The 13449-nt window shown below is 31.0% G+C and overlaps 1 protein-coding gene across 1 annotated transcript; it reads left to right on the top strand.

Moving 5' to 3' along the window:
* Positions 1-11314: 11314 nt before the first annotated feature.
* LOC119611205 (uncharacterized protein K02A2.6-like) lies at positions 11315-11962 on the top strand. Its single transcript, XM_037966706.1, has one exon. The coding sequence runs from the start codon at positions 11315-11317 to the stop codon at positions 11960-11962; it is 648 nt and encodes a 215-aa protein (XP_037822634.1).
* The last annotated feature ends 1487 nt before the right edge of the window (positions 11963-13449 follow it).

Below are 13449 nucleotides of genomic sequence, written 5' to 3'. Positions count from 1 at the left end.
CCGGTCTCTACAAACTTAATTTCATGTTTCTAGGTTCAATATTATAGAAAATTTAAAAAGTACCTTTTGTAGAACGAAAAGTACCAAGAAGTCCCCTTTTATAGGTTCTTACCTAATCAAGGCCCTACATGCTAAATTTCATGTTTCTAGGTTCAATATTATAGAAAATTCAAAAAGTACCTTCTGTAGAACGAAAAAGTAGCAAAAAGTCCCATTGTATGTGTTCATGCCTAATCCGGGTTCTACATACTTAATTTCATGTTTCTAGGTTCAATATTATAAAAAATTTAAAAAGTACCTTTTGTAGAACGAAAAAGTCCCCTTTTATAAGTTCTTACCTAATCAAGGCCCTACATGCTAAATTTCATGTTTCTATGTTCAATATTATAGAAAATTTAAAAAGTACATTTTGTAGAACGAAAAAGTACCCTTTTATGTGTTCTGGCTAAATCCGAGTTCTACATACTTAATTTCATGTTTCTAGGTTCAATATTATAGAAAATTCAAAAAGTACCTTTTGTATAACGAAAAAGTACCAAAAAGTGACCTTTTATAGGTTAAGGCCCTACATGCAAAATTTCATGTTTCTAGGTTCAATATTATAGAAAATTCAAAAAGTACCTTTTGTAGAACGAAAAAGTGCCCTTTTATAGATTCTTACCTAGTCAAGTCCCTACATGCTAAATTTCATGTTTCTAATTTCAATATTATAGAAAATTCAAAAAGTACCTTTTGTAGAACGAAAAAGTACCAAAAAGTCCCCTTTTATAGGTTCTTATTTGATTTGAGCTGCATTTAAAAAATAGCAACCGAATTTATATCAAAATAATTTTTTGATGGTATATTTAACTGATCACAGATTTTTATTGTTATCTCGATTTAACAATAAGTTTACATTTTCACAATTGTTTGTTTTAATTTAATTTCGATTTTTATAAATATTTTTATTTGGTTCAATAAATATTTTTGTTTGAGTTATGTTTTTATGTCTGCATATGGAAAAACAACTTTTGGAATGTACTAAAATGATTTGATATAATTTTTATTTGGTTTATAAGATTTAATGTATATTAGGGTGGGTTGAAAATAGGCTTTTCTCTCGGATCAACTTCTAATAGTGAAACCGGGGTCAAAATCAAATGTTTGTATATTTAATATTTTTCATTAAAAAAAAAAACAAAATATTGTTTATTTAATTATGAATACATACAAACTACACGAAAATCTATCCAGAAATCTAGGAATCAAACTTATTCAAAAATTAACCCTCTGTCGTACTTGGGGTCAATTCAAGACCAATTTTTTTAAACACTAAAAAAACACTTTTTAAAAGAAATTTTGTAAAATTAATTTTCTTAAAGAATTAATGGATATATATCCAGTATTTGGTTTATCGTATTATTTAAATGTAGTAAAAATAACTTCTAAGAAGTTTCATCAATATCCATCAACAAATTAACACCTCATGCTCTTATTTCTTCGAGAACATAATATATTCAAAATTTTGACTTTGACCCCGGTGTTTAGAGGGTTAATGATTTTTAATTTCGGAAATTTGATCCGAAATAACTTTTCATGGACTCGGAAATAATAATCGCAATTTACTTGATTAAAATTAAGCAACAATTGGTAATAATATAATTTTTACTTAATTATTGGCAAGAGTTGCGTTTTCCCGAAATCCTCCAACTTCACATCGCAGGTACGGTAAAACTATGAAAGGTATTGAGCTCATTCTTTTTGTGTTCAATTCTTATATACATACTTTATAATATCCAGTATAGAAAACTTTAATTTTTTAAAATCCATTTAAAAAATTTGTTTAAAGTTTGAAAATTGAGTTTTTACCACCGACTAAACCGAGCAAGCGTTATCCAATTTGAACAAAAATTCGTACTAGCACTTTTATGAATTTTATAAAGATAAACATAATATTTTTTTGTAAAATTTTTCAAAACTAAATAAAAATTTCGTATATTAACTTTTATGTGTCTTCAGAATCACAAAATTCTCGGTGAAAATTTTAATAACTCAAAACTTTTTTAACCAATTTTGAGCTTTTCTATCTATTTGGAAAGACAATTTTGTAGACATTACGATTTTGCTATAGAATGGTGCAATAATTAATATTTAAAGCCTCGTTTTGTGAAAAAACTCCAGAAAGTGCCATTTCCTTCCATATAAATGCATTTACAAACTTTGGCGGCGATGGCCGGGCTCTTACCCTCAAAATAATTGAATAACATTTTACAGTCTTCCATTTGACGTTAAAACACAACATAATTTCACTATTAGAAGTTGATCCGAGAGAAAAGCCTGTTTTCGACCCACCCTAATGTATAATTATTTCAGTTTTAACAGTACAAAATAATAGTTTCAAAAATGAGAAATAAAATTTGGGGTTTCTTACAAGAAACTTACAAAAAAGTAAGTTACTTCTTATCATTATTCAAATTATTTGTAGATTTGGTAAGCAAATTTGTTAAATTATATATGAAGAATTCAGTAAATATTTTACTTCTTTCTATTAACATATTTTATTTAAATCTAAAAATATTTCAATAGAGATTTTTGCCGATTCTAGCAAAAAATTGTTTGATAATTAATTTTAAATTTAACAAAATTCTTGTTTGTTTTGGTAAAAAATTTTTTTTGAAATCGTAGTGAATTTTTAATAAATTTTTTTTCAATTAATTCTGTGCGAATCTTTTTACTTAATATACAATTTTCGTGATACTTCCGATTTTAAGCAATTTTACATTTGTTTTGGTGAATTCTTGCACTAAATCGTAAATTTATTTTTTTCAGTGCGGGTCTTTATTGTTTTCTTGAATTGAGAGTTATTTAAAGCAAATATTTAAGGTTATATAAATAGAAATTTTAAGGGGAATGATTTTGAATGATTTTCTAGATAAATTTAAGTGTTATATAATGAACCACAGCCGTTTTAAAATTCGAATTTTTCTGAAAATGTAATATGGTTTTAAAATAGTTATTTTTTGAAGATATACAGCCGATTACAGGTTTTGAAATAGGAATAATTTTCCGGTGGAAAATATAAGTGATGGGAGTATTATATACGAATCTACAACCGATTTTACGCTTTAGATGAAAATCGATTTTTGATAATAAATTAAATTGATTACAGATTTTTATATTACCTAATCGTAAAGTTAGTTAAGGATCTACAAACATTTTAGAGTTTTCAAATAAAAATAAATTTTTGATTAAAAATTTAACTAAATAATAATTCTCATATACTTTAGCATTATAAATGTAACAAAAAGTGGACGGAAAAAGGTCATTGCATTTCATTAAGATCAATAAATGTATTTATTGTAAACAAAATTTTTTGTCAAAAATATCACATAAAACTAAGGAAAATAATTTCCGGAAATTTCCGCACAATTTCCCTGGATTTCGGGATTGAAAGTTCTGTGGAATTCCCCGTGCTTGGAATTCCCGTGAAAAACACTAATATATACCCAGTAGTTCGATCGGACAGTCCTGAACTACTTTTTAACCTACCACTTAGAGTTACCACTAGCCGTCGACTGCCCAGGTGACTAGATAATTTAATATGTATACATTTCTCACGAAGTTTATGGGTATAAAAAAATATCGGTCATTTGTTTTTCAATGATATACATAAAATTTAAAATAATCTAGTATACTTTACGCCGAGGAACTACATATTTTCAATATTCTTAAGCCCGTTTGTGCGTTATAAAATCATCTAAAAATTATATTTCTTGCAACAAAACGTTTCGTATAACCAAAACTTGTATTCTAATGAAAAGCGCTCTATATATTAGGGTGATCGATTATTCGACACTATCCAAAAACTGGTTTTCGAATAGTTCGAATAGTTGACATTTTAAAAAAACCGGTTGACATTTTTCAAATTCAGAAAAAAACGGTTAACCGGTTTTTCATTACAAATAACAAAATCTTTTTTAATTTGAAAATTAACGTTTATGTTTAAATTTTATTAATAAAATATGTCTCGAACTGATTTTTAACAGCTTAAAAGATTACAACTTTAGACCTAGTCGTCTGATTTACATTAATTCTTTAATGTAAAGAAATTGGAAAAAAGTGTGACACTTCTGTTAGGAACTATGTAATCCCATCTTATTCTAAAATCCTGGTTTAGACCATTATCATTGGCATTCCAACACTTCCATAATAGTTTATCCGCAAATTAATTATTGTAATTGGAATATAATCTTAAAATTGATAAAATTTTATCAAACAGATATTTCAATAATTAATTAGGAAAATCAAAAAAGTTTAACCAAAGGTACGTTAGAAAAATATTCTTCAGTGGCTGCACTTCAATATTTTTTTAATTTTAAACATGCTGCTAATTTAAGCTATCTTTGAATACAAAGCAAATAAAAGTATTCGAAACCGGTTTTTTTTATATATAATTCAATCTTTATTTGCAATATATTTTACAATATTAAGCAAATTTAATAATAAGTTATAAATCCTCTGTAGGAAAAATAACTATATATATAAAATAGTAGAGATAAATTTAGTAAATGTATAAATTTTTAAACAAAATAATATAAAAAAAAAAAAAATAAAAATTATAATATATACAATAATTTCCAATTAATACATTAATTAAGTTAATATAACAATTATGTATTTTTTTCTATCTATTGCCTAAACGGTAGATCTAGTACATGATGTCTTTTCAGTCTTCTAATTTCATCTGTTTCATCAAGTAAACTAATTGCCAAAGGATTTATGTGATTACTTAGTCTATGAACATATCTCTCACTATAGTGGTTAATTTCATCTTTAATATATGTAATTTTTAAATCCTTATGCAATGATTTGTTGGTCACAAACCAAGGAGCGTTTGTAATTGCCCTAAGCATCTTTGATAGAAATCTTTGAAGAATTTCAACATTGGAGTTACTTGTTGTACCCCAAAGTTGAATACCATAAGTCCAAATTGGTTTTATGATGGTTTTATACAAAATGATTTTGTTTTCTAATGACAGTTGTGATTTTGGACCAATAAAATATTTTTTAAATTTTATTTCGAGTTGTTTTCTTTTATTTTTTATATGGTTTTTCCATGTTAATCGTTTGTCAAGATGTAAACCGAGGTAGTTTATGGAATCATTATGAGGAATAGTTATATTATTTAAGTTAACATCTGGGTATTGTCCACGTCTCAGAGTAAATATTATATGAGATGACTTTTGAGGATTCACCGTAATGTTCCACGAATTTAGCCAATTTTGCAAGATATCAAGTTGTTGTTGTATTAAATAAGATGCTTCTGCTGGTGATTCGCTCAATGCTAAAAACGCCGTATCGTCTGCGTACGTTGCAATTGTAACATCATTCGATGTTGGCATGTCTGAAGTAAATATAGTGTACAAGACCGGTCCAAGAACGCTACCCTGGCGTATTACATATATTAGATAATTTTGCACCAATTTTCACATAAAAAGTACGTTTTTCTAGGTATGACTTAAGCAAAAGGTAATAGGGTGTAGGAAGAATAGTTTTAAGTTTATACAAAAGGCCTTTATGCCAGACTTTATCAAACGCCTTCTGGATATCTAAAAATACTGCAGAACAGTATTTTTTGTGTTCAAATGTATCAATAATTACATTGACAATTCGATGTATTTGCTCTGGAGTTCCATGATTATGTCGAAATCCGAAATGGTATTCTGGAATAATGTTATTGTTTTCCAGTATTGGAAGCATTCGGCGAAGAAAAATCCGTTCAAATATTTTTGAGAATGTTACTAATAAACTGATAGGCCTATATGATATAATACAGTTTTCAGGTTTATTTGGCATAGGTACCATTATAACTTCTGCGCACTTCCATTGTGTTGGAAACTGTTGCAGTCTTAGCATTGAATTATAAATTAGAGTTAAGAATATAACTCCTTTATGAGGCAAATGCTTTAATATTACAGCGTTTATCTGGTCATATCCAGGGGATTAAGAACCTTAATTTCGGAACGAACTTCAGTAGGAGAAATATGCGGAATTGGTAGATCCATTTGGCAAGCAGTGTCCAGAAAATGTAATATTGCAGAATCATCCGTTGTAATCGTATGCGGCTGAAATGTTTGCTCTAAATGATTTGCAAATGCAAATGCTTTTTGTTCGTCAGATTTACACCACTATCCATTCGCGTTTTTGATGGGAATATTTCTTTTTGTACTATGTTCGTTTTTGGTATTATCTACACTTAAATTGCGCAAATAATTACCAAATTGATCATTTTTATATTCAGAAATTCGTTGTTTGAGTATTGAGGTAGCCTGATTTAGATTAGTTTTATCAATAGGATTTCTACTTTGATGCCATATTCTACGTAGCCTTCTTTTATTTCTAATTAGCTCTCTAATTTCTGCAGATATTTGAACTTGATTACCAGAAAATGTTCTACGTTCTGGAGGTGTAGATAACACTGCCGACTCATGAATTAAGTTAGTAAACATTTCCACAGCATTTTCCAATTCAATATTATCTTTTATTGACAGTTTTAAGTCAATGTTTTTCTCAATCCAATAAGCAAATGAATTAACATCGGTTTTGTTCGTAAAAATTTTTGGTTTTTTAGATACAAGTTCTAATACAGTATTATAGTTAATAATAATAGGAGAGTGATCAGAGCTTAAATCATCAACGGTCATTATATCCAACTTGTTGTTTGGTATACCACTGTATACTGCAAAATCTAAAAGGTGGGGTATTTTGTTAACATCAGTTGGCCAGTATGTAGGACTGCCTCCTGATAAGGTGCGATAACTATGTTTGGTAATTCATTTATATAATTCACGACCTTTTGGGTTTGCTAGCCTTGATCCCCACCATTGGTGTTTTGCGTTGTAATCTCCTGCCACTATAAAACGAGGTCCAAGATTCAGAAAGAAGTTTTAATACTCTTGGCATGTTACATGATGTCTTGGGGGGCAATAAATTGAGTTTATACATACATAATTATTATTACACCTAACTTTAATACCTGCAGCTTGAATAAAAGGCTTACGTATTGCGTCTAAAACATGAAAATCTATTGTTGATTTAATTAGTATTGCAGAGCCAGCATGTGTTCTCTCGTCGGGATGATTTGCAGTGATTAAGTTGTACCCAGTTATTTTAAAAAAGGTGGGTTTCTGAAAATACATCTATAAGTTCAAATTTCATAAACATTTCAATTTCATTTTGCTTACTTGCCAAACCATTGGCATTCCATACAGCAATTCTTAGGTTTATTTGCATAGTTTGTCAATAAGTAAAGACATCATACTCATTAAAGTTGATGTTAATCTTTCCACGTGTTTATCTAACATTATTTCCAAGCTTTTCATAAAATTATTTTCATTATTTGAATTTTGTTTCAGGTTTTCAGAGTACGATATTTTTCATCCTATATTATTTGAGCTGAAGCCACGATTTTGTTGGGACGAATTAATTTCAGGATATTCATTTTGATTATTGGGGTTATTTCGAAATTGAGTCCGAACTTGATTTGAATAAAAAGATGTTCTTTTTTGAAGAATAGATTGATAGACTTGGCAACCTTTATAATTTGCCGTGTGATTTTGCAGACAATGAATGCATCGAGGAGGTTGCTCAGCGTTTTTCGAACATTCGGTTGTTGGGTGATCTAACCTGCACTTAACACACACAAATGGTTTTTTACAATACGATTTAGTGTGACCATATTGTTGACAACGATGACATTGATATCATTAGTTTTACGTGGTGGTTCGACCTTGACTACGGCGTTATTCAAGTACCGTAGCTCGTAAATTTCCTTATTATTTGGACCCGGATCCAAATCAATATAAAACATGGATAATGGTTGTTTCGTAACCCTACTTATAACATTTACAATATTCCTAACTTTGTGTCCTAGTAGAATGAGTTCTGCTTTTATATCCTCAACTGGGGTTGAGTAGTGAATACCTTTGAGTACTACTGTATATGCACGCTCGTTTTTGATTTGATATGTATGGAAACTTATGTTTTTGGTATCTACGTATTTAATAAGTTTTCTATAAGTATCAATTGTCTTAATGAATAATTTAACTTGTCCATCTCTTAACGATTTATAATGAAAATCAGAACTTGGAATAACAGTCGAAAAACTAAGAATCATTTTATTAATTTCAGTCACACAAGGAATGAAAATATTAGGTGGCTTTGGGGTTCCTTCTCCCAATTCTTCTGGTTGTTTGTCGTCATCATCGTCATCAGTACTAAGGGCTGCATATTTGTTTTTGCTTGACGTGGTTGGTTCATCAATAATTTTTGTTTTTTTGTTAATATTTGTATTTATTGTGGCTTTTTTACGTTTGCTAGAGTTCATAACTTGCCAGTTCATAACACTGGTATCACTATCACTGCTTTCTTCACAATTCTCGTTACCTGCACTCATGCTTGGTTAACATACAAGCACTATTGTGCAGTAATTGTTGTTATAAATTCTTTAATGTTTTTATTTAAAAATATTCAAAATATTTTTGATATGTTAGTTGTTTTTTTTATGTTTTTTTTTTTTATTTTATTTTTCAAAACAATTATTATTTTGCACAATGTATACTGCAGTAATGACGTCTGCACTTGTTCACAGTATAAACGCGACTCCCGAAACCGGTTTTTAAAAATGAAAAAGAACAGGTTATTCGATATTCGAAAAATCAACATTTAAAAAAACGACACTGTTAAAGTAGAAAAAACCGGTTAAAAAACCGAGTCGATCACCATACTATATATTCGTTATTTTTACCAAATTATTAACTGTTTTTATAAATTTGAGAAAAACGTTCAGATTGTCTTACGTTTTGAAGGTTTTACGGATATTATAAATTAAAATTGTACTGCATCAACATTCTAAAATTGTACTTCAATACATGAAATGAAAGTAGCTATAAAAATATAAATATTGGACTTCTTACTTTGAGACCAAAATTTTAATCCGTTTTTTTCAAAAAATTTAATTTGGCTTAATTTTTTTCCGCATCGGACATTTCAAAAGTTATCCAAAAGTTATAACTGTCGTTTATAAGGCATCCAGAGTTTCAACCAATTTTTTAGAAATGGCTGATTGCGACAGAGCCAAATTAAAATCGTTTCCAACACTAACCTGGTACGAACACTGTACCAGAAATCTTCCAATTTGATTGTTTTTGTAGTAAATGATGATTTAATATGCACCATCTTTTAATAACGAGATATTGTTTCCAGAACACTCTTAAAGGCCGCTTATTGAGGCGAAAATAATATAATATAAAAATAATATAATAACAATCAACATGGAAGCATCGGATTTTAATTTTTTACTCGTACTTTAATCTGAGTAGTTTCATTGAAAAATTAAGTTTTCTTTATTATTTTCATTACTGGGATCTGAACTTGAATCAAAAATAAAAAACATTTAACCGTCTTGTCTATATCCGAGCATAATTACGTACATCAATGCCCGGCATACCCGGGTATGTCTTACAATTTATATGACTATTTCATCTTTTTATACATTTCTATTTAGGTAAAGTATTAAAACTTATTAAATAAAACGCCTGTGCAAATAATTTAAATAGTTTTTTATCACATACCATTAAATTTTTGCATTTTTTAAAGTTTTCTCATTGTTTTACTATGAACAAAAATATCATATGCAAAAAACCTTAAGAGAATCATATTATAAATAACGTATAATGGACATTATGCATAATATGACTTTGTAAAATTTTTACTATATTTGACTTCTATATTGAGGTATATAAAATCGATTACCATTAAATAAACTTTTTTTGTTCTCGTTAGTAGGCATTTATTTACAAAAAAAAAAAAAATTGTTAAGTTATGGTCTATTTTGTTTATATAAGATGTTGTATATGAAATATTACTTCAATCAGTATTATATTTTTTATTAAGCCTATGGCAACTCTTATGTTTTTGTTAACTTCACTTTTGAATTGTTCCTTACACTCTTGATTGTATTCTTTTTGAATAAAATGAATTTATATAATTTACAAATGAATATAATGAATGGTTATTAAATAAAGAATATCAAATTGGTGTCAGAAGTGTTCTAAGGATAAAATGGAGAAAATGGAACTGAAAAATTTGACGAACTCTTTGGCAGAAGCCATTCGTAGAGCAGTTATAGATGTAACACAAGCCGGTGTTGCAGACATGAACCCTCCAGTGGGAGTTTCTGCAAAGGTCCCAGTTTTTTCTATGCCTGAATTTAAAGAGATGACGGTGCAACAATTGCTGATTACTTTCAACGTTTCGAATGGGCATTTCAATTGTCGAAGACACTTGTTGCCGAATATCATAGTTACGCACGTGTTCACATGGGGGCAGAACTCAATAACGCACTAAGGATACTGATAAGTCCGAAGAGTCCAGAGACTTTTACATTCGAGGAAATAAAAAATGTATTAATTAATCATTTTGACAGCAAAAGAAATAAATACGCAGAGAGTATAAAATTCCGTAAAGTGGTACAGGACTAAGGTGAACCCATTGCAAATTTTGCTTTTCGTCTGAAGCAGTGTGCTGTTCACTGTGATTATGATAATTTCCTGGACCGAATGCTAGCAGAGCAACTCCTTTGTGGTATGAGATCACGCGAGGTATGCGATGAAATCATCAACAAGAACCCCGAAACGTTTGCGGCAGCGTATGAAATTGCTCACAATATGGAACTTACACACTCTACAACGACTGAAATAAATCCGTCAGTATCAGAACATGCCCACGACGAGGAGATACACAGGTTACATCCAGCGTCTACGGATTTTAAACGAAATATGACTAAAGTTAAGGTAATTCCACATAATACACAATGCTCTGGATGTGATGGTAGGCATCCTAGGAACGAGTGTAAATTTAGCCAAGCTAAGTGTTATCGATGCGGCAAGATAGGTATATTTCGAAAATGTGTCGAAGTAAAACACATCACATTACAGAATCAGAAGAAGAAGAACCAGCTGACGTAGTAGTATAAAAACTCAATAGAATAGAGAATATAAACTCGATAAAGTCCAATGAGAGGAAAATAATAGCAACACTAATAGATGGAAAAGCTGTGAATATGGAACTCGACACCGGCTCTCCCTGTTCGATGAGTATAAATTATTTGCGTAAAATAAAGCCTTTATTGAAACTGCAACCGACAGACAGAGAATTTACGAGTTACTCGTGCCATAAAGTATATTGTATGGGTCGTCTCCCAGTTAATCTCCGAATTGGAAACACACTGTGCAGGCTTAATTTATACATTGTGTACGGCAATTTTAATACATTAATGGGAAGAGAATGGATAACAAATATTGCAAAAGAAATTGACTTCGTCAAAATATTTGCGGCCCCAAACCAAGTTAATAGCATCAATACAACATCTCCGAAGTTGCCACAACAACAACAAGAACAACTAAATCAGTTTCTAGAAGAATTTAAAAATATGTTCAGCAATGTGGCGGGTAAATTAAAAGGTCCACCATCAAAAGTGCATTTGAAGCCAGATGCCACCCCGATATTCGTTAGGGCCCGTGAGGTTCCTTTAGCACTTAAAGATGCGTATATAAATGAAATTGACTCGAAAATAAAATCTGGTCTTTATAAAAAGGTTGAGTACTCAGAATGGGCTTCAGCTACTCATGTAGTAACCAAAAAAGGTGGTGCCATTCGTATAACGGGGAACTATAAGCCTACAGTTAATCCACGTATAATCATTGACGAACACCCAATTCCGAAACTAGAAGATCTGCTTAAGAAAATACGAGGTTCAACGATTTTTTGTCATCTTGATGTAACGGACGCATATTCCCATCTAACAATAGACGATGAATTTGCTCATGTGCTAACGCTAAACACACCAACTCATGGACTAATCCGGCTTACACGGGCAGTGTATGGCGCCGCTAACATTCCAACAAACACATTGAAGCAATAAAAAATGCGCCGAAGCCCACAACACCTGAAGAACTTCAACTATTTGTAGGTAAAGCTACTTATTATAATGCTTTTATTTGTCTAGAATATCAAGGCCATTAAGAGATATGTTACTCGAGAAAGAATTAAAATGGAATAGAGATGCGAGTAAGACGTATAATAAGATGAAGGAAATAATTATATCTCCGCAAGTTTAAACACCTTAAGACCCTGTTCTTCCTTTGATATTGGTCACTGACGCCAGCAAGCATGGACTAGGTGCAGTCTTATCGCATAAGTTTGGAAACGGCCTTGAAAGACCGAGTGCCTATGCCAGCCGCACAATGACGGTAACAGAGACAAAATACACACAAATTGATAAAGAAGCGTTGGCGATCGTATGGGCTGTAAAGAAATTTTTTAAATATTTATATGCAAGGCACTTTAACGGATCATAAACCGTTATCCCAAATCTTGCATTCCGGAAAAGGGCTCTTAGCGATATGCGTAAGTCGAATGGCAAACTATTCAGATTTTTTAAGCAACTTTAATTATAATGTTATATATAAACCTACCAAAGCAAACGCTAATGCTGATTTTTGTTCGAGGATACCTCAGAGAATACACAATATTTCTAATATTCAACCTCTAGAAGAAGATTACGACGAATTTGATAGTTTTGTAATTAATCAAATAAATCAATTACCAGTTAGAGCAGAAACCATAGGCCGAGAAACGCGAAAAAGATTCTAATTTGGGGAAGATAGTTGAAATCTTAGAGGCGGGAAAAATTTTAAAAAATGCCTGATATACGTCACCGGAAGACAACTACAGGCTAACTTCTGGATGCCTAGTATTTGAGCACAGAATAGTAATACCGAGTAAGTTGCGCGATAAAATCTTGAATGATCTACATGCAGCACATCTTGGCATTGTAAAAATGAAAGGTCTGGCCCGTTCTTTCGTTTACTGGCACCGAATCGATAGTGATATTGAGAACAATAAAGTTTGGTGATCATCACTGGGAGTATCCTAGCGTTCCTTGGGAGCGCATCCATATTGATTATGCTGGTCCTTTCTTAGCAGTAATGCTACTGATTGTGACAGACGCTTACAGCAAATGGAAAGAAGTAAAAATTACAACTTCAACTACAACAACCGTCAACCGTCCACTACGTTGAATACAAGATTATTGGAAAATGAAAATTTGAAGGATGTTGAAGAGAATCCACAAGAAACCGAGCATATACCGCCACCTGCAAGGATTTGGCAGGACGCTGATGAGATAAGACCACAAGAAACCGAACACCGCCAGCAGAAGGATTGTCAACCCCCTCCTCCAATTTAGCAAACAAGACAACACATGACCCAACAGCAGCTACCAGACGTTCGACTAGACAAAGAAGACCTAGAGTGTTGTTCTCTCCTTAGGCAAGGGAAGAAATGTTTTATATGTAATATTACTTCAAGCAGTATTATATTTTTTATTAAGCCTATGGCAACTCTTAT

This window comes from Lucilia sericata, unplaced genomic scaffold (genome assembly GCF_015586225.1).
Source record: "Lucilia sericata isolate MDLA Ls3-8-SP2 unplaced genomic scaffold, ASM1558622v1 Contig001389F_arrow, whole genome shotgun sequence".
In the NCBI taxonomy this organism is placed as follows: domain Eukaryota; kingdom Metazoa; phylum Arthropoda; class Insecta; order Diptera; family Calliphoridae; genus Lucilia; species Lucilia sericata.
The sequence above is the reverse complement of the archived record's forward strand: the minus strand, read 5'-3'. Positions and strand labels throughout refer to the sequence as shown.

Coding starts and splice junctions, on each gene's coding strand:
- LOC119611205 (XM_037966706.1), top strand. CDS start 11,315: ATGGGAAGAGAATGGATAACAAATATTGCAAAAGAAATTGACTTCGTC.